This window comes from Myxocyprinus asiaticus, chromosome 1, assembly GCF_019703515.2.
Source record: "Myxocyprinus asiaticus isolate MX2 ecotype Aquarium Trade chromosome 1, UBuf_Myxa_2, whole genome shotgun sequence".
Lineage (NCBI taxonomy): Eukaryota > Metazoa > Chordata > Actinopteri > Cypriniformes > Catostomidae > Myxocyprinus > Myxocyprinus asiaticus.
This window is the reverse complement of record NC_059344.1, coordinates 25,273,151-25,294,742: the sequence shown is the minus strand read 5'-3', so window position 1 is coordinate 25,294,742 and position 21,592 is coordinate 25,273,151. Positions and strand designations below refer to the sequence as shown.

The 21,592-nt window shown below is 40.6% G+C and overlaps 1 protein-coding gene across 14 annotated transcripts in view; it reads right to left on the bottom strand.

Moving 5' to 3' along the window:
- Window positions 1–21,592, bottom strand: part of LOC127411375 (transcription factor SOX-6-like) — a 167,869-nt gene that overhangs the window by 67,588 nt on the left and 78,689 nt on the right. For 12 of the 14 annotated variants that reach the window (XM_051647601.1, XM_051647387.1, XM_051647760.1 and 9 more), the window contains 3 exons: window positions 19,772–19,861; window positions 8,553–8,725; window positions 7,105–7,173 (listed from right to left, as the gene is read on the bottom strand). In XM_051647601.1, coding sequence (XP_051503561.1) covers window positions 7,105–7,173; window positions 8,553–8,725; window positions 19,772–19,861 — 332 coding nt within the window. The remainder of the gene's footprint in view (window positions 1–7,104; window positions 7,174–8,552; window positions 8,726–19,771; window positions 19,862–21,592) is intronic. The other 2 variants (XM_051647852.1, XM_051647934.1) reach the window with 1 other exon arrangement.

Sequence of the window (21,592 nt, the reverse complement as noted above, 5' to 3'; positions counted from 1 at the left end):
TGCAAACACACCTATTACAAGAACTGTATTAAATGTATTTCTAATTTGTAATATCTGCTCTGTAGAAATCAATCTGAAATGATCTCATCATTTGGCAACAGACTGCAATGGGCAGTAAATCCAATAAGAATTGCATTTCTCATTTCTAAAGAATTCTTCTCAAAAGTACTAAAATAATCATTACTGGAATCATCTCTGGAACCGTTAAGGAACAAGAATCTTTATCATGAATAGGAACCGTTAACTTCATTATGTATAATCCTTTGAAATCTTAACTGAGCATGGCAGCTATATTTATACAGTAAGTATTAAGTGTGAAAGACATAGGGGGCCTGGGTAGCTGTGGTAAAAATGCTGGCGACCACCCCTGGAGTTCACTAGCTCGCTAGTTCGAATCCCAGGGCGTGCTGAGTGACTCCGGCCAGGTCTCCTAAGCAACCAAATTGGCCCAGTTGCTAGGGAGGGTAGGGTCACATGGGATAACCACCTCGTGGTCGCTATAATGTGGTTTGTTCTCGGTGGGGCACGTGGTGAGTTGAGCGTGGATGCCGCGGTGGATGGAGTGAAGCCTCCACATGCGCTATGTCTCCGTGGCAACGCACTCAACAAGCCACATGATAAGATGCGTGGGTTGACGGTCTCAGATGTGGAGGCAACTGGGATTCGTACTCCGCCACCCGGATTGAGGCAAATCACTACGCGACCACGAGGACTTAAAAGCACATTGGGAATTGCGCTTTTAAGTCCCCCCCCCCCCCCCCAAAAAAAAAAAAAAAAAACGTGTGAAAGACATATAAGCTAAGAGGACAAAGAACAACTTTTTGTACAAAAAGAGTCTTTTTTTATCTAACATCATATATCTATCAACATCTGTCGACAGCTCAGGCTAAGCAAATCAAATGGGAGTTGGAGTGATTAATCATTTATCAAAATTGTAACAGTAATAAATATATTTGCTCAAAAACTTCTCAATACTTGACTTCTTTGTTTCATTTATCATTTGACAGAGTATTGCTCTGTTTGAGCTATAAAATGAATGTGGACATTATAGCTCAGATAATTTGGTCTTGAAAGAAATTGATGAGAAATGTTTGAGCTCATTTCAAAATCTCTAACTTTTGACTGCAGCGGCAGTCTTGGCAAATCTGAGCACCGTTTAAAACAGTTGAGATCACTGGAGGATCTTTAGAGGAGACACATTTGAGAGATTAATGGGGTCACTTTCTCAAGTAAAAAAATGAGGAACAAAAGTAAATATCTATTTGCCACCATTTAAGTCTCCACAATCTTAAATGTGATTTTTCTTTCTATATGGGAAGCTACTGTATGTATATGTGAGCTCCAAATATACAGCAGAATTTACAGCAATGAGGCCGAATAAAACAGTGAGAGGAACTGTCAAGGAGACAGGCTTTTTGTAAACAGGTCAGCGGAACCCGGATGACTCCACTTGATTAATACCAATTCGAAACAGCTAAGAACAACACAGACTTACTTAGCGACTTTTTTGCCTTCCTGTTGAAGGCAGTGGCTTTTACATGGTCTTATTTGTCCGGCTTTACTTGTCTTACATAAGTAACACATTTTCTCTTGCAAATCAAGATTAACTTTCGACATTTGTTTTTAATTGTTCCTAAGCCTCTCCTTCAATCTCTGATGGTGCTTTTAAGTTTGTACTTGAATCGCATAATGGTAATCCCGTCCATGGACGGAATTAGATGCCATGTGAAATCTTTCAACAAGAGGCTTTGGCTAAATAAATAAATAAGAGCAAAACCATGAGCTGGAAGTTCTGATAAGCCTCCTAACGCTGTAATCTAAACATCTGCTATCTTTAAACAAGTGACACTGTAATTCGGAAAAAAGACAAAGACTCAATCTCTCTGTCTCTCAGAGCTCTTTGTATAAAATGTGAAAGGATGAAAAAGAGAGAAGGCCAATTTAAAAGTGGGCTGATTTGGGCAACGCACAGTTCCAAACAACGCTAGCTTCCATCTCTCTCACTTTTCAGGAGAAAAACAGAATTTGGTTGCCTGAGCTAGCACTGTATTGGGTTACAGGCTTGCTCCACATTCAGTCCAGTGATGTGATCAGTTACATCATCAATAAAGGTCTAAAATGCCACTTTCCCCAGTGAGCCAAAACAGTAGCAGTTTGAGGGTGAGGCTGTCTCTTTAAACCATGCACATGCTCCATGCTAACTGCAGGGAAACCCAATCCTTGCATGCTGTTTTACCACTCAACTTTTATGTCTGCTACATGAAGGCTGAAGAGCTTGTTTGGAGTACTAATTAACTCTAAGCTGTTGTATATTAAGAGCACTGGGCATTTTTTGTAGAGCTAGCTCTAATGAAAACAGAGTGCCAGTGAACTGCATTAGCAAGCCTCCTCTCGTATGGCATTGCACCCTACTCTTGTCTTCTGACTTTCCCTTCTTCTTTATGACCAACCGTGGCCTCTGGAGATGGAAGTTAAAATTGGTCACAAAGGGAGGCAATGGTAATGATATATGAAAACAAAGTCAGAGAAGATAAAAAGCATGATAAGATTAGTGAATTGGTAATAAACATGAACAAACCACTAAATGAGTAAGAGAGGTTTTAGCAGAGCAGGTTTAACTATTGGCTCAGCTCACTTGTCTGTAAAACTGTGTGTGATGCAAAGCCATACAATTTTCAAAACAGCTGAGCTACTATCACTCTACTGAAAAACTTAAGTAAGTTAAGTTAGTAGCGCTGCTACTTTTAGTTAGTTACTCCCCAAGACTGCCGCATGATATGAGCGCCTCCTCTAGTTAAGAATATCCAAACCCAGCAGACTTACATCGTAAAGATAATTGAACTGTTAAAACTCTCACTCCACTGCTACTAACGGAGCGCACAGTAGCGTGTAGGGGCCTGTCGACCGGAAAGCGAAGTGTGGTCCCTCTCACACGCACTGCGTGGTGGACTACGTCACAGAGGTTGCGCAGTGGCTAGTTCTGTGTGCTGTTCAACAGCAGGGGCCTTTAACAGATTCAGTCTTTCTCTTGAGAAGTGCACTTGAAAGAGTTTTTACTGCCATGCTATAAATCTGTTCCACTCCGGGCTATGTAAAAAAGACAGTGGTTTGTTTTTACCTGACACATCTGAGTAGAGTGAGAAAGAAAGGCTGATGGTTAACCTCACAGTGATTGCTATAGCGGTTCTCAGCACGTGAGAAAAAAACAGCTTGGATTCCATTGGTTGGGCCTCAAGCTTAGTTTGAAGCTTATTTTGAAGAATAAGTCAAACTCAGAGGGAGATATGAGACATGAAATAGAGAGTGAAAAGTGAGGACTGAGGGGTAAAGAATGAGTGTGTGAAAACAGATGAAAAATGTGAGAGAAGACTGGCTGACATACAGTACTGTTGTATCGGACATGAATATGGGAGAGAATAGAGGATTGGGGAGATTTGTACCTGTCTCCAATAAAAGTACGAATAAAAATAAATAAAAAAAACACAGGGAAGAAGACGAAGAGAGAATCTTCTGGCACGGGCTGCTCATGGTGCCCTTGGCTTGTGTGTGTGTGTGTGTGTGTGTGTGTGTGTGTGTGTGTGTGTGTGTGTGAAGACCTTGGCCACTGCCACTGACCAGCTTGTGTATGTCCATGTCTCAGAGTGGGTGGTCCACTAACCTTGCTTCATGGAACTATACATACCAGACACCAAACCATCCTTTATCCACACACATACACACACACATACGTTGGTGTGGCTATCCTTATGAGGACTCTCCATAGACATAATGATTTTTATACTGTACGAACTATAGATTCTATCCTCTAAACCTAACCCTCACAAAAAAACTTTCTGCATTTTTACATTTAATAAAAACATAATTTAGTATGTCTTTTAAGCAATTTGAATTATGGGGACACTAGAAATGTCCTCATAAACCACATTTATAGCATAATACCTATGTATTTACCAGTTTGTGACCTAAAAAAATTGTCCTTGTAAACCACCCAAACCCACCCACACACACACACACACACACACACACACACACACACACACACACAAAAACATGTTTACTTAGCCATCTGAATGAGGACTTGCCATAGACTTCTACTGGTCTTATATAAAGCCATTTATAAATACCATTGACTTACCATACCCTAACCCACAGCCTAATCATATCCCTAAAAGAAAACCTGGTAGCACTTAATAATAACGTTCTATTCAGTAATTGCACTGCATTAAATGCATTAGTTACCTGCATTAGTATTTGGTATCCTGAACTAACAATAGACAATGTTTAACAGCATTTAGTAATATTTGTTAATGTTAATTTATTTTAAAAGTATTGTTAATTGTTTTTTTCATGTTAGTTCATAATGAATTAACTAATGATAATGTATACAGCTTTTAATGTAAAAATGTATTATAATAAACTCAGCAAAAAAAGAAACGTCCCTTTTTCAGGACACTGTATTTTAAAAATAATTTTGTAAAAATCCAAATAACTTTACAGATCTTTATTGTAAAGGGTTTAAACAATGTTTTCCATGCTTGATCAATGAACCTTAAACAATTAATGAACATGCACCTGTGGAACAGTTGTTAAGACACTAACAGCTTACAGACGGTAGGCAATTAAGGTCACAGTTATAAAATATTAGGACACTAAAGAGACCTTTCCACTGACTCTGAAAAACACCAAAAGAAAGATGCCCAGGGAACTGCTCATCTGCGTGAACGTGCCTTAGGCATGCTGCATGGAGGCATGAGGACTGCAGATGTGGCCAGGGCAATAAATTGCAATGTCCGTACTGTGAGACACCTAAGACAGCACTACAGGGAGACAGGAAGGACAGCTGATCATCCTCGCAGTGGCAGACCACATGTAACAACACCTGCACAGGATCGGTACATCCGAATATCACACCTGTGGGACAGGTACAGGATGGCAACAACAACTGCTTGAGTTACACCAGGAACTCACAATCCCTCCATCAGTGCTCAGACTGTCCGCAATAGGCTGAGAGAGGCTGGACTGAGGGCTTGTAGGCCTGTTGTAAAGCAGGTCCTTACCAGACATCACCAGCAATAACGTCGCCTATGGGCACAAGCCCACCTTCGCTGGACCAGACAGGACTGGCAAAAAGTGCTCTTTACTGATGAGTTTTGTCTCACCAGGTGTGCTGATCGGACTCGCGTTTATCGTCGAAGGAATGAGCGTTACACCGAGGCCTGTACTCTGGAGCGGGATCAATTTGGAGGTGGAGTGTCCGTCATGGTCTGGGGCGGTGTGTCACAGCATCATTGGACTGAGCTTGTTGTCATTGCAGGCAATCTCAATGCTGTGCGTTATAGGGAAGACATCCTCCTCCCTCATGTGGTACCCTTCCTGCAGGCTCATCCTGACATGACCCTCCAGTATGACAATGCCACCAGCCATACTGCTCGTTCTGTGCGTGATTTCCTGCAAGACAGGAATGTCAGTGTTCTGCCATGGCCAGCGAAGAGCCTGGATCTCAATCCCATTGAGCACGTCTGGGACCTGTTGGATCGGAGGGTGAGGGCTAGGGCCATTCCCCCCAGAAATGTCCGGAAACTTGCAAGTGCCTTGGTGTGTGGGGTAACATCTCACAGAAAGAACTGGCAAATCTGGTGCAGTCCATGAGGAGGAGATGCACTGCAGTACTTAATGCAGCTGGTGGCCACACTAGATACTGACTGTTACTTTTGATTTTGACCCCCCCCCTTTGTTCAGGGACACATTATTCTATTTCTGTTAGTCACATGTCTGTGAAACTTGTTCAGTTTATGTCTTAGTTGTTGAAAATTTTTATGTTCATACAAATATTTACACATGTTAAGTTTGCTGAAAATAAAAGCAGTTGAAAATGAGAGGACGTTTCTTTTTAGCTGAGTTTATGTATAAATTAACATTAATCAAGATTAATAAATGCTTTAAAAGTATTGTTCATTGTTAGGTCAAGTTAACAATTGCGTTATCTGATGTTAACGAATACAACCTTATTGTAAAGTGTCCTTAAATTGTTATTTTTATATATTTATTTTTTTGCTTTTTTTTCTTGCTTTTTTATAATAATAATATATATTTTTTTACAAATATTTACTTTATTTATGAATCAATTGTCCAATTGAAGATGTCTCCAAATGTCCCCAAAGTGAAGTTTTATCAGATTTAGCTCACTTTTAGGGACAATGTCCTCAAATAATAGCTAATTACACGCACACACACATAAGCACCCTTATTCTTCTCCAGCTGCACCTCTCCCGCCACTTTTGCAAAAACGTCACATTTATTTAGGGCACTCAAGTTAGCTTTCTTTTTTTCCCCCCACTGATGTGAATTCTCCCTCCTTCTCTATTTCCACTTTTTCATTTCACATAATTGTTTGATGGAGGGAAAAAAAAAGTGCAATCCACTTTGTGGCAAGAAAATGGATTTGGGTGACCACTCTGTGTACTTTGCAACTAATCCAATTCAATTATTTTAAGCAAAGAGCAAACTTTCAATGAGCCTATTCTTGAAATACTCTCATAAAGAGAGAGCTTCAAAAGATCACTCAAGCTGACTTAAAGTAAACATCAAATATTTGTAAAAGGCATGGTTTACACACTTTATGTGGAACGTTTACCGAATAGCTGGCCGTAATGCAGACGGCATTAAAGAAAATTAACGTGAAGTGATTTTTCCAATGTTGGAGACAATGAGAATTGGGGCTAACAGTAGCACTTGTGCTGTTTTCCAAAGCCGTTGCCACGTCACTGCACTGTGACAGTGTATTTTCAGAGGCATTTACCAGCAGCTTTCATGTCGCAAACCTTTAGGGCACTTTTCCACAAAACATGCAAACAGGCACCGCTTGGTGTCATTAAGCTTTTTCCAATTTCTGTGTGCTTTTTTCCCTTTCTCTTCATTAATTAGGGAGTGATAATTATGCTACCCATCTACTGTATAGTCCCTTCCAAATTACCACTGGCCAATTATCCAGACTGGTGACAGTTGTAACTTGATTGATGACAGTTGTAATAACAAAATAACAGTTTTTGACAGTACTACATGATGAACCAAGAGAAGTTGAAGACATGAAAGTCGGGCACTGACCTGGATCTGCTGTTGAAGAAGATTGATTTTGTGCTGTTGCTGTAGAAGTTGCTGCTGTTGTCTGGCAATCTGAGAAAGCAAAAAAGATTTGTTTAGCTGAATGCAGCCAGACCACTTACACTCTAATAGAATTCAAAAGGCCTGAAACATTAAAGGATGTTTATGTAAGTGCAACTGGCTTCATTGTACCATGTATTTATACAGACAGATAATACATGCAATCAGAGCTTGTGGGTAACATCTCTCGTCCACCAATTGACCCTAATAACTATAATCAGTGCAGAGCTAATGTCAGAGACAGTGTATCAAAGACAGCCCCGGGTCTGGCCGGGCGATCCGCTGCAGGGTGAAAGACTGGTTTGGTCTGCCCAAGGGTGGGCCTTTATCATTCAATGTATCCCTGCCTCCTGCCCTCCCTCTCTCCATCTCTCCCGGCCCTTCAGACTCCCCAGTTCCTCCTCCTCAGTGAGCCTGACAGCCTAGGTTTAAGTGTCATTTAATTTTCATTTTCAAATATAATTACAAAGTGTTCACTGTAAGATATCACCCGTCTGCAAATGTGTCAGGATTAATTTGTGCTGGCTTCTTCACTAGTGTCAACAGTTAATTACTGTGTCGTGTCTGGATGACTAAATGACATCCCAACTTCAGGCAGCCCCCCACCCTCCCTTTCTCTCTCTTTCTCGCCCCCCATCTCCCCTCCTTTCCTTCCATTCGGTTTGTCATTAATGGAAAGGGATACATTCTTAAGCATTTGCAAAACAGTAAATTCCCACCATAACCATTTATTAAACTCAGCTAAGCATACAATGAATATACAATCCTCATAAACTTGGATATTAATGCAGAGAACCGGGTGACATTAACAGGGCAAATTATGCATCCATTTCAGGTAAATGCGGACAACATTAATATGCATTCATTCATTTGCATAATAAATTGACAGCAGTTACATGGTTTAGATATAAAAACAGTGGATTTGTAGATAGATCTTTTGCGACATTAACAGAGCTCATGAGTTGTGCTTATCTGCTTATGCGTTCACTACGCCTCATTTGCTTGATCTACACATGCTTTTCATGCCAAGTTTGATCTTATAAGGATACATTTTCCTGTTTTTCCATATTTCAATTATACACTGTATATTAACTGTTACTTTGTGCATCTTTCCTTACAACTGCAGAGCCCAGGTTTGTCTAGGAGTGAAATATCACAAGGTAAATTAAAAAATTAAATCGCTAAACAGGAAAACTCATTAACTATTTAAAAGCAAATAGGAGCAATTTTGTTTTTATTGCCTCCTCTGATGAACGAGAAATTAAAGTGAGAAGTGGTGATGCATGGCTGATTATGTCTTCATTTGATTTAAAAGAAGCAACAGGATTTATAGGACATATACAATATGAAGCCAATGAGACATGGCTGGGGGGATGGATGCACATTCTCACCTGCTCTTGTTGTTGGCGTGCCAGCTCCATTTGCTGACGCTGTTTCTCCATCTGCGAGGCGGCCAGTTTCTTCTGTTCATCATGGGCGGAGAGGAGCTGCTCTCTCAGGCTGATGAGCTGGGTGATCATGGTGGAGAGCTGGCGCTCCTTCTCTGCAAGACTCTCTGGAGTACCTGCAGCCAGAACACAAGCAGTCAACCACACTGACCCATGCGCAGGTGCACAAACATGGCAAACATTTCCAGACTCTCCCTTCTGGATATGCATATGGAGCCAGTAGATGAAGGTCTTCTCTCAAATGAGTGTCCCTGACCTCATACACTATCCCAGCAGTGAGAAGAAAAAGGTTTACATCTAATGTTACATCAGCCAGATGTCCCTCACCTCTTTTTAAATATAGTCTCTATATTAAGGCAATGGTCAGTTTTCCTAGAGACAGAAAGCAAACAAAGCAAGCAAGCAGTGGAAAACAGACCCTTGTTAATTGATCTGTGCATCAGTAGCCTTCCTCTGAAATATAAAAAGCACCCACAAAGAAGCTCCTGGGATCAGCGAGAGGCCAGGACAGAGCCAGAAAATGTTGAGCATCCAAGACTGTTATGTCTTAGTCAAGAGGATTCCTAAAGACCACAGAGGGCAGCGAGAGAGGGAGGTAAGGTCTGTCCTCTGAAACTCTAGCTCCTTCAAAACCAAGAATGGTATCAGCCGAACAGCCTTGGTCTGACAACAGAAAAGCTTAATTAAAAGTGTGAAGGTCGCGAGCCCCGATTCTCTCTTTCTCTCATTCTCTCTTTCCACTTCTGGTGATCACAGCTTCACGGAGAGATGGTGAGGAATGGAATTGTTCCCATTAAATAAGAGGAGCTGTCACAAAATGAGTAAAGGTGGCAGATTAGTGACAGACAATACAAGGCAAGTGTGTGTACTGTATGTGTGTGTGCTGGTGACAGTTGCATGTTTGCCCTGACTGGAGGCGCTGCCGTGTAATGATTGCTCTCAATTCTCATTAAGGGAGGAGTCGAGACAAACACCTCAGAGCTGACGTGTCTCTCACAAACAGGGTCACTGTCACCTTTGCATCCTCTCATTATCTCTCTCTCACACACACATACACATGCACATCAAACATAGCATCGCTACTGAACACATAATCACACGAGACAATAAGGGTGCCTCATAGATGTCTATCCAGGAGGAAGTGCTGTACCTTTAGCTAATCAATGCTAAGTGATCCTTCCTCCAAATTACAAAGTAGACATAATAGTTTGTCAGAAGCATGATGGTAACTGAGTCTCTCGTGGCAAGCTTTCTGTCTCTTTTTCCCTTTTGTGAGTAACCTGCTGCTCCACAAGAAAAGCCAGAGAGCCATACAAACTGCATGATTCTCTTGGCTTGTGGCCAGCTCAGTGTTAAATTCTTTCCTGGGTGTCTTCCTGTGTTCCTCTGGCCACATCTGTCTTGAGTTTCACCATAGGGGCTCCCTGGGGCCAGCTCTAGTTCAACTATTTTAATTTAACTAAACACCTGATTTATTTTATCTCTCCGATGAGGAAGACCGTTTGTCTTAATAAGGCCTGTCAACCTCCAGCCCCCATACAAAGCAATTTACTGGTCGGCCCTGTGCTGCTGTCGCCACCATAATGGAGGAGAGAGAGAAGCTGCAATGCTCCATTTATCCTCTCTCAAAAAAGGCACCTAAAAGCGCCCATTCAGTGCTACTGCTGCATGTAGTTTCCATGAGCCTGAATTTACTTTTTATGTAGTCGACTACACTTGTTGTGAATGGCTTATCTGTAAAATTGATACATTTGCTACCGATTTTATTAACCTTTGGCTTGAGCCATGAAAGGCCGCATTTAGTGGTGGCTGCTGACAGGACTGATATCTGCCCCCCACACACTGAGCCTGGGCCCACAGAAAGAAAGGGAGAAAGAGAGTGAGAAAGTTAGCAAGAGAGGTGGGTGAGTCAGAGAGGTTTGGTAAGGGGTGGCGAAGTATCTCTCAATGGATGAAGGAAGAGCCACTCCACAAAGTCGGAAGGGATGTTGGATGTCAAATAGTTTTACTTTCCCCACCCACTTCTCCTCCCAACTGAGTATCTCAGGGGCCCCTGAGAGGGAGGCCTACACATGGACTAGTTGTGCTTATTCCTTATGGAAATAACAGTACGAAAATTCCTCAATCTACAAACTGCGCCCTGTGTATTTGTGTGCAGAAACATTTTCAAATATATGCAAATATATTTGTAGAGTAATATATTTGCATTACCACAGTAAAGATGATTAAAGTGAAAATTGATGCGCTATGGTCTATATGGTTTTATTTCTTGTATTTATCTGTCAAAATTATGAAAATCATTTGGAATTATCTATTAATGTTTTTAAAATGTGGAAAATAGCAGAAAAATTTTGGTTAACCCAACCTTGAACTATCGAGTAACTGTCTACTTGGCTTCTTTTATGACCTGTTAGTCAAATGGTAAAAATGAGTAGCCGTGCAAGGACTAGTGTGTGTTTGTTGGTTAGTAACCGAGCGTACACGCATGTTACTGAGGGGCCACAGGCTCTGGAGGGCCCAGCACAGGGTCTGTGTGTAGGGAGTGCCAGTCTGCACAAACACCAACAGCATACTAACAGAGGCTCCATTGTTTGGTCTCTGGCTCGATTGTCCAGAGTTCACCCCTACCCCCCAACTCTACCCCACTACCAAAATGGTAAATGTCTTCCCTCGTCTTTCTCACTCCTCGGATTTCTGCTCTGTTCTGGTCCTTTCTCGATGTTTTCTGTCTGTAATACAATTTAGTAGGCCATTCTTACGTTGACTGGAGTCACTGCTATGATGTTTACTGGTTTTGAATGGCATTTATTTTATTCTGTAACTTGCCTTATATTTTGGTAGCGAGAATCCTGTTCTTTCTGTGTTGAATTATAGATCTCTTTTAAAAGCAGATAAAAGTTTTATTGGTGGGGGGGTGGGGGGGTGGGGGGGCATGGGTGGGCTCGGCCTATCTGCAGAGTACTGACAAAGAGAGCACTGGTGCATATTGCATTGCTCTGAGTCTGGCTACTCTTGTAAAGGTGTCTCATTACATTGTCATTCCTGCAAGAGAAAAGTCTGGCCAGAAGACCTCCTTAGCTAAATAATGAGTGCAGGTTAGGTTTGACTAATTCATCACGGCAGGCTGAGGACATAAGATTCCACTCAGGACCCTTGGCTGAGCTGAAGGGGGGAAAAAAGAAAGAATGAGAAAGGAAGAAAGGAAGAATTAAGAGAGTTACGTGAGCTTCCTTTGTCAGCTGTCGAGACTGGACATAAACAGTGCAAGCGAAACCTAAAGAAACGTTGTTCGAACATTTACCTTCCTCTCCCTTTCAGTGTCACAAACCAGATTGGATGATATTTCCCACAATGCACAACATAATACTGGAGAGAAACAACTGTGACTGAAGTGAATGAGTGAGCGAGGGAGCTGTCAAAGAGAGGGGCCAGCAGATAATAGACACTTTGTAGGGGTGCGATTTGTTCTGTCCAATAGCTATTCTGCCACCCCAGGCCAAGCCCCCCACCCCCCACCCCCACCCCCCTCTAATCAAGCAGTCCCTAATTTGAGTTCCAAGTCCAGCACCAGAGAAAGAGAGAGCAGCTTGTTACTTTAAAGAGTCCCATGTGAAGAAGAGAGATAAAAGATCCAGGCACACACTAGGACGAAAGAGCATGAAAAAAAGGAAAGGAGCAAAAGAGGGAAATACTCACTATTCTCTTCTCTTCCTTTGGTTACGACAGCTGAACCATTATGACTACATTTGAATGCCTTTTTTTTCCCCCTAATGTCCGAATACTGGAATTTCTTTGTTTCTCCATCAGTCGGGTTTTGTGGATGCTCCCATATGCTGCAAGCCCATCCTAAGTAAATAAAGAAGGCTCTAAAAGCAGCGATTGTGCCCGAGCTGGGTCTGGACGCAGGCTGCACATAGCTGGCATGCCTGTCATGGCTGGAGGCTGTGAAAAGGTATATTCCCTCATCTATACCAAAAAACAGGCACTAATTATATTCAGGCCAGCCATACCCTACAAACAAGGACTACAATTTATGCTACCCATATGGACTCTGAAAGTTCTTTTATGTTAAATCTCACAATTCAAATTCAAGCTTGACAATGTCTATTGTCAATGTATTTTCAATGTCATAAATAAGACTAATAACTAGGAATAATAGAGAATAAGATAATGCAAACTGACCGTTTTATCAGTGAACTCAAAGGTGATCACAGATAAATTACTATTAATGGTCTTTCATTCTACAAAAACTTCTTGCATCTGAAGACAAGGCCCCAAGGGTAAAAACTAGATCAAACTAAATCAAAGATTAAAGACAGAGAACACACACATGCAAATGTAAAATCATTAGAATTCTGTTCAACCGACATTTATATTTACCTATGCTATATCGAAATACTACAGTAAATCCAAAAACTGCATAAAACTACCTAAAACTGCAACTGATACCTAAAATTATTGTTTAAAATTAATGTAATAATAATAAAATACTTATACTTTAAGCAATACATATATCAATAAATTTTCCATAATTTATTTTTGTTTTTTTTTCTTTAAATAAAAGATGAGAGAAACATTTAACCTTTTTTGGAGTGTTAAACAGCACATTTTTGTTGTTGAATGACAAGCGGCGGTTTAAGTGATATCACATTAATATTTTGTTGTATCAATATTAGTTTTCCTTGCTCTTGAGATAGTATGGCCAACAGCTGTTTTACCTGGCCTGCTGCCCCGTGCGATGATCGAAACCCTGCGGATCCTGCCAATAAAACTTCATTAACTAGCATGCACCAGGATGTGCTAGCACATGCAAGCATATGGCAACTCAAATCATCAACTCAAGAAACCATTCAATGCTGCATTCAAATTTAACATAATGCAAATTTACAGCTCTTGTCCAAGCTATAAAGAGGGAGAACATCTTGTCCTCAATTTCCACTTGTGCCAAACCAGATACAGTGCTGTGAGTATTTAAATGTAATTAACTGTGTATGTTAGCATGCATGGCTAGACCCACACTGAAACTACTCCTGCAAATCTCGAAATAATTTCAACGTTTTTTTTTTATTTTTATTTTTTTTTATGATAATTCTTTTTATTCAACATATTTAAATGTATTCTAATTTAAATCTATTATGAAAATGCAAAAAAGTGAGCTGATTCCATGTGAGATGTATCACTATATGAATATATGCAAGAGTCTGTACTATACTGTACGAAGTAGTGCAATGACTACTCTGAGTATGCGAAGTGTATTAACACACACGCCATTAAATCTTACTGCACACTGTCAACACATTTTTTTTTTCCTCCCATCTCGAAAAGACTTGATTGACACCAAAAGTCAACAGAGTGGCTCTTAAACAGAGACACACTTCATGTTCTTGACGTTCATTGGGCACTATAATGCCGACTAATAATCTAATGACGACAGCAGCGATGCTCACGAGTGTAATTAAGATAATGCAAGAGCCCTGCTCTTCTCCCAGCATCCTCACCATCACACGGACTTCTTCATTAAAGAGTCCTACTGAGATAACAGCTCAACCTGACCACACAACACACGGGACTGACATGGGACAGAGAGCTCCTGGTGTGCATTTCAATGTTTCTCCTATCAAATCTGATCTGCTCCGAGGTCACCACTGAGAATAGAGCTTTCCTTGCGCACACACTTTTAAAATCACCTATTCATAACTCACTTAGATGCCTAGACCTCTTCCTGTGTTGTTATTATTATTATTATTATTATCATTAGAGAGAATAAAAGGCTCTGATTAGAGTCAACAACCAAACTAGGCAAACATTTAAGGCCTATCTTGTACTTGATTCTCAGATTCAGGCGTATATGTGTGTGTTTGTGTACCTACCCATAAAGATTTCATTACCAGCTGTGTATTACCCCTTAGAACCCTGGGGCTTGGGCTGGAGTGGAGACAGAGTTCGGAGACTCTTCTGTAGTCAGAAATCTAGCATGACACACACTAAAGTGGCCCGGCTACGGTCCTGCCAGCTCTTAAACGGCATTACACGCCTGTGAGCAGAACATTAGCTCTGCAAGCCACCCTCTGATATACATTAACTCTCCAAATACTGCAGCACACTGCATTAAAGCTCTAGTGGCACACATAATGCAAAGATGTTTCTAATTTGTGAATAATTGTGTTAAACTGGATTTCACCACCTCTGTAACTGCAGACCCGGACTTTCGCATGTAACAGTGCAGGACATTGTGAATGTGCTTTATAAATGAAAATATTTGTGAAGTGGGAAAGCTTAAATACAAGCAACCGTGGTTTAGTTTCCTCTGGTCTGAACAGTATGTGTGTGTGTGGGTGGGTTTGGGTGGTTTACAAGGACATTCTTTAGGTTACAAACTAATAATTACAAGGTATTATTATATAAATGTGGTTTATAAGGACATTTCTAGTGTCCCCATAATTCAAATCACTTAAAAAACATACTAAACAATGTTTTTTTTTTTAAGAAAATGTAAAAATGCAGAAAATTGTTTGTGAGGGTTAGGTTTAGGGTTAGGGTTAGGGGATAGAATCTATAGTTAGTACAGTATAAATATCATTATGTCTATGGAGAGTCCTCATAATGATAACTACACCAACATATATGTGTGTGTGTGTGTTTATGCAGGACTGCCTCATTGGCTGTCTTCCCCTAAATGCACTTCTGTTCACAAGCACATTCAATAACACCATGTGAGGAGAGGCAGCAAACAAGGTGTGCTTTTCTACATCCAAACGCCACAAGCTAAATTCCTCAATTCATTAGAAGAGAAACGGAGCACAACTCTGCCTGCATTTATCTTGCAAATGTGGCCCAAAGAATAATAATTTACAGTGGCTCATATTTCACTTGGGTACATAAGAGCAAACAGTTTGACTATTGAGGCGTTAGGGAGAGAAAAATGCAGAGCGTGCCACTAGAGGATGGGGGAGATGGAAAAATATTTCAGACGACGAGATGGGTGGAGAAGGTTTCCTCTCTCGCTCTCCATAAGGAACAATGCCTCAAAGGAGTAATGGAGAATGATTTTTATGCACAACCTAATGTGTAATATCAAAAAGCTACCTGTGAAGTTTTGCCTTTCTTTGAATACTGTGAAAAATTTGAATTATTTTAGTGACATTTTAATGTTTTGTTTTAGTCTTCATTTTATTGATAAAATTACTCTTTGTTGTATCTTGCTAGTAGATATAATGTGTAATGCTCTAATATACTGTATGTTTCATCCCATTTTATGAGATGGAATAGCAATGTGAAAATAAATGTGACTCACGAAGATGCCTCAAATGGTTGAGTAATTGTGTGGTTGTAGATAAAAAAACAAACAAATGTTCATGCTTATTCCTAAGTGTCACATCACATATCTACACTGGTACGAGCTCTCTGCTTTTAATGGAGCCAGTAAGAATCAAGGCAATGTTAAATTGAATAATCATGTTTTCAAGTAAATCCAGCTGCTGGAACAATCAGAGCTCTGTACGCTCACAGTCTGCCCTCTGTCCAAGAGCGTTTTAGCCAGGTACGAATCCCATCAAAATCACACTCAGTCCTGCTACTCTCTTAAAGAGCTTCTACTTATCTACTGGCAACAGGACATTCTATCCAAAACTATGTAGATAAAACTCAGAAATTGATTAGGAAAAGAGTGAGGGGCTGCCTTTTCCAAACTCAACCATTTTCATGCTATCACACCATACTACTAAAATTTCAGATTTTACTTTTTTGGGGGGGTTGGGGAGAGGGGGGTCGCTGTTTGTACTCTGATTGCATGAGTACAGTTTGAGTTTTAGCCATTTTATATCATGTTTTAAACAGTTAGGGACATCCAAACATTCAAGGCGATAAACAAAACGGCTTTGCCAGAGCTCTGATTGACTTAACACAACAAAGTTCAACCAGAATATTAATTCAAATTTCTTTTTTGAAAGTGTACAGCAAATATGAAAAAAATTAATGAGGGATGCAAACGGTGGCAGTGTATTTAATTGTACGAATAATTAAATGTTGCTGTAGTGAGCTGTAGCTTCTCATCCATTAAAAAAATGTATTTGACGTCAAAAGCCTTAATTGCACCAGCAGTACTTCTTTGCATTAAATTTGGCAATTAAAACCTCTCTGGCATATATCTGATGTGTTCTTCTTTATTCGCTCATATTTCTCTCTCTCTCTTTCTCTCTCTCTCTCTCTCTCTCTCTCTCTGTCAGACAATCGAGCAGGCACTTCTGTGGCTTGGACGTCCTCCAGACATCCTGCTTCTCCTGCTTTGTGGTTTTGTTTTGCAGATCTCATCTCTCTCTTCACTGCTCCTCCTGACTGACAGCTGAGATCAGGTATGAGAACAAACACACCGCTCCGGCGGCAGTGGGTGGAAAACGATCCGCAGCTTACTCTGCTTCACGCGCCGTAACAGTACTACTGCCCCATACTCTACATCTGTATCCCTCCAATGGGCTTAAAGATAACACGTGAGGATTCTCTAACACTTCAAAGCATTTCAGCACATTTTTGGCCTTCCTGTCAGGTCTTCCTTAAACAACTTTATTGTCCGGTTAAACTAAAAAAAATTTAAAAAACACACACACACACCTGGCGGAATGAATCATGGAAAAATGTTACAGATAACTAATTTAACTAATTTAACACAAGGACAGAACCGAAACTGTGTGAACTGGTGTGAACATTTTGTTTACTTGTTGTTGTGCAATGGGAGATAATGTTGTGTTGGGCATGTCTGGACATGCTTCTGTGTTTTAGAAAGCAGTTCTGTGTTCTCTGAGGTTTTGCTTTTTTTTCACTCAGCACTATTGTTCCTCGTTCCCTCAAGCAATCAGTCACCTTCTTCAGCTAGTAAACTGTTTCTTACCACAGCACAGTGTCTTGACAGGTTCACAAAATATGTAAAGGCTTTAAAGAACAGCTGCGTAGATCTCAAGCATCTGTATGTCAAACACTCAAAGTGGAGCTATATGTTTTAAAAGCGAGTAGAAACATAGTTTTAATTTTAAGACACAGTTCGGTGGGGGCAGCTATTCCTACCTGATTTATTTATCGAACAAAGATCAAAGGCAGATTTTTGTAGCACGGGGACAATGGCACAAAAGAACTGTGGTGAGAATGCACATTGCAATCGCTTCAGATACGAGTGCAGAAACAGCAAGGCCAAACAGGCAACAGCTTGCTTTTCATCCTCATGCCATCTTTTATCTAGTGCTCTCCTCTATTAATTTCAAGCTAGCGGCATGTGTGGCCTTTGTACTGATTTTTTAAACTTACTATTAATGTGCTCTCTGATTAATCTAACACTTTAGATCTTAATCATAAGTTGTGTGTGTTTTCTCTTTTTCAGCTTGGTGCCTTTGTTTGTGTATTAATTAAGCAGACCTTGTGTGTCTCCAACCCCGAGCTTCCTTTTTAATTGCCCGTATTTACATCAGGCTGACTTCAAACGCAAAGAGAGACATTTTGTAAGGGGGAGCACAAAGGAGGCCTTTGAAATGTCTACAGTCATATGAAATGGGAGGCTAATTAGAAACCTTAGGCTGCCGGTATGATATGAAAAGTAATTCTGTCTGTTTCCCTGCAGCCGCCCACAGCCTCGCTGGAAATAAAGACAGAGGCCACCGGTGGGGTATTATCAACGCCTTCTACCTGTTTATACCTTTTAAACATGACCTCACCCAACACCATTTATCCAACAGAAAATACCCTGTAATTTAAAAAGATCTCCTTTTAAAAGGCTAAATCATTCCTCGCCATTTTCTCCACTGCACTTTGATCTACAGTGCCACATAAGGGGGCAGGTACAATGAATCTGGTTTACCAAGATGTGATTTACATTTGGGGGTTCATTAAGGTTATTGCCGTTGAATGCACCCCCCCATTTCAACCCCTCCTCCACTCGGCACAGAGAGTAACTCTAATCCAGTAATTAAAACCAAGGACAAATGTTATTCATAATTCTATATAGCACAGGGAAGGAAAGGAGAGCCATTAAGTGAGGGAACAAAAAAACAATAACACTTCTCTCCAATGTTATTACCCTTGCAATCTCAATCCTGCTATTAACTGCCTCCTAAATGTCTTCTTCATTAAAAATACCCTGACATACGCTGTAACATTTGATATTCGAAGTGTTATGACACCTGTACCTCGCCGAACAGAAAAGGCTGTTATTGAAACACGTGGTTGCAGGGGTGTAGTTTCCAGGGGGGACGGGGAGGAGGTAACCCCCCCAATAATCAAAACAAGCAAGTACAACCCCAATATTTATACCATGATCAATGGAAACATGTAAATGCTTCAGTGTTCAAGCCAAATCTACACCCTTGTGTGGCTGTAAAAAGTGAGTTCAGTAAGGAATGTAGACGGTATTACTACAGTATGTGACAAATGGATTGGAGCTCTGTTTCTGCTGTGTCTGATATTCGTGTTGGTAGGAATAAGCTACAAACCCTAATGTGCCTCAGAAAGGGAGAGGAAATAAATGAAAGAGAGAGGGAGGAGTGCATGGCTGGAGCTGGGGTGAACTGGTGTGTTATCAGAGAGCTGTTACAGTGTTCTCTTGCTACATAAACACTCCTCTGTAACAGCCAGTGCTAAGACCTGCTTGCATGAAGAAAAAAAACACACACACACACAAACACACACACCACACACACAAAAGCTCATCTCATGGCATGCACACCTTCACTGGTTATAAACAGTGCATGGGCTGGACTGTCTTCCAGTACACACTCATAAATGCATTCTTCTCGTCTTTTCTCTGTTTACATCAAGCCCCCTTTCCTTTTAAAGTGTGACTACCCATTAGTAAACTGAAATGTATCTCACTTGCTTGAATACACAGTAATTCCTGTTTAATTGTCTATTCCAAGAGATAAAAACGCAAGATAGCCCCCATAATGTGTTTCAAACCTGTATAATTGTCATGCTGAGCAGAAAGAAGTTCAAATTAAGATGGAGTAGTAGCGAAAAGAATTTAGACAGGAAAGATAAGAATGACTAAAAAAAGGTTGTTTTCTGATCCTTTTCCGCCATATTCTAGAGCTAGGAGCACATTCCTCATTAACTCTGATAGGAATGGAGACTGTCTTAACTTTGATAGAGACAGATTTGTAAGTAAGTCACAGGAGTCTTCTTACATTTTATTTCTCCTAACAGTTCGCCTGTGTTGAGTCGCTCCATCTTCTCTTTCCAGTCTTTAGAAAGGAGTTTCTCCATGCAGGAGGATTCTGAAAAAAAAGTGGATATCTCATAATCAAACAGAATGTATGTTCAATGGGGACAAAATAATCATTTATCACTGAATCTAGATCCTGTGAACAAATTCAATAGCTTGTGGCAGAGTACATTTCATGGGTTTAAATGGTTAAATTGCATACACAGCTAAAGTATAAAAACAAATGCACTTTATGAACGACTGCAGTAAAAAGGTATTCAGACAACAGTCTTCATTGAAACACAGCATCTCTCTCAAATCCATAGCTTTGACTATGACCCACAAACCTTGAGCAACAAAACAATTTGTGCTCAAAGAAAAAAGGTGTCTCAAAGACAATGAACAAAGAAAGAAACAGGGAAAAACATTCACATTGAAAAGGTGTGTTGAGCAAAATATAAGAAACAAATTCCTTCCACTTCTTAGGAAAGTGAACGTTACACGCACCTGGCTTTCAAAAGCCATGGTACATGATAATTGTCAAGCCCAAGTTCTGATGGATGGACCGTGGTAATAACGTGAAATTCTATAGAGATCAGTAGCAGCAGTATATTACAGTAGAAAAGTATGTCACACCAGTTGATCGAGTATTAAGAGTGATGTATAAAGTTCAGATTTTTTTTTTTTCATTTATAAAAGTATGCACATAGCATTTTCATCTGAATAAAAAACTCGAATGCAGTGTTTTCAAGTTAGGTCAACTACATTCTCTAAAAGTGTCCAGGTGAATATATTTCTACCTCAAGCCGCAAAACAAACTGAGAGAATGAAAGGTTCTTTAGTACTAATTGTTTTTACATACTGTACATTAAAGGGAAAGTATGGTATTCCTTAAATTTTGAACCGTACACATACAGAACTAAACAAAGAAGACACATATGATATGTGGATTATATGCAATGTGGTCCCTGGTCTTCTGAAGGTCAACCAAAGAGGTTGAAAGAGTGATAAGAGCGAGGCGCTACACAAAGACATTAAAGGGGAAGGTATGAGATGGGTCTGCTTGAGTGGCCCCGCACAGCCGGCAATGATGAAAACAATTAACATTTGTCTGGCAGACAATGAATCAGGAGGAGGAATGGCTGGAATCCGCAGAGCCGCGGCCCCAGGGTCATTGATAAAGAACACACTGCTAACTGAAGCTTGCAGCCTGGGTCAGCCTGTTCCCATCACACAAAACACACACACACACACACACACACAGGACCATGGTACATCCAGCTGAAAAGACATGCAGTGGATTTGAAAGGAGAGGAATTGGGCAAACTGACCAATGGGCCCAGATTTATAGGGGCCAAAACATCAGACAGTATTAAATAAGAGCATGTACTGGGTGAAGAGGAGGATGGCGTGGCCAGTTCGTACGATGGACGCCCGGCCACGCCCTCCTCCTCATCACATCCTGATATACAACTTTTGTCCTGTACGACAGAAAGATTTCTACCTTTTCAGAGCTAAGGAATTGTATTTTTTTTTTTTGCAGGCATGACCTTTGAGCAGAGGGCCTGTGGGTCTCATGTTGCCGTTCAATGACATCATGGGCAGGAAGAGAAGAGTTTGTTCCCTGTGTGAAAGGCTAAAGGACACAGGGCTAAAGCAGACATTCTTGCACACCGCTAACAGCCTTCCGGCACCGTAAGTAGTTAAATCACTCGTGCGCACAATGAATCATTTGTGAACACACTTTGGCTAACAAAAGGGTACAATTCATGAGCACAAAAGTGCTGGGAATGACATTGGGTAT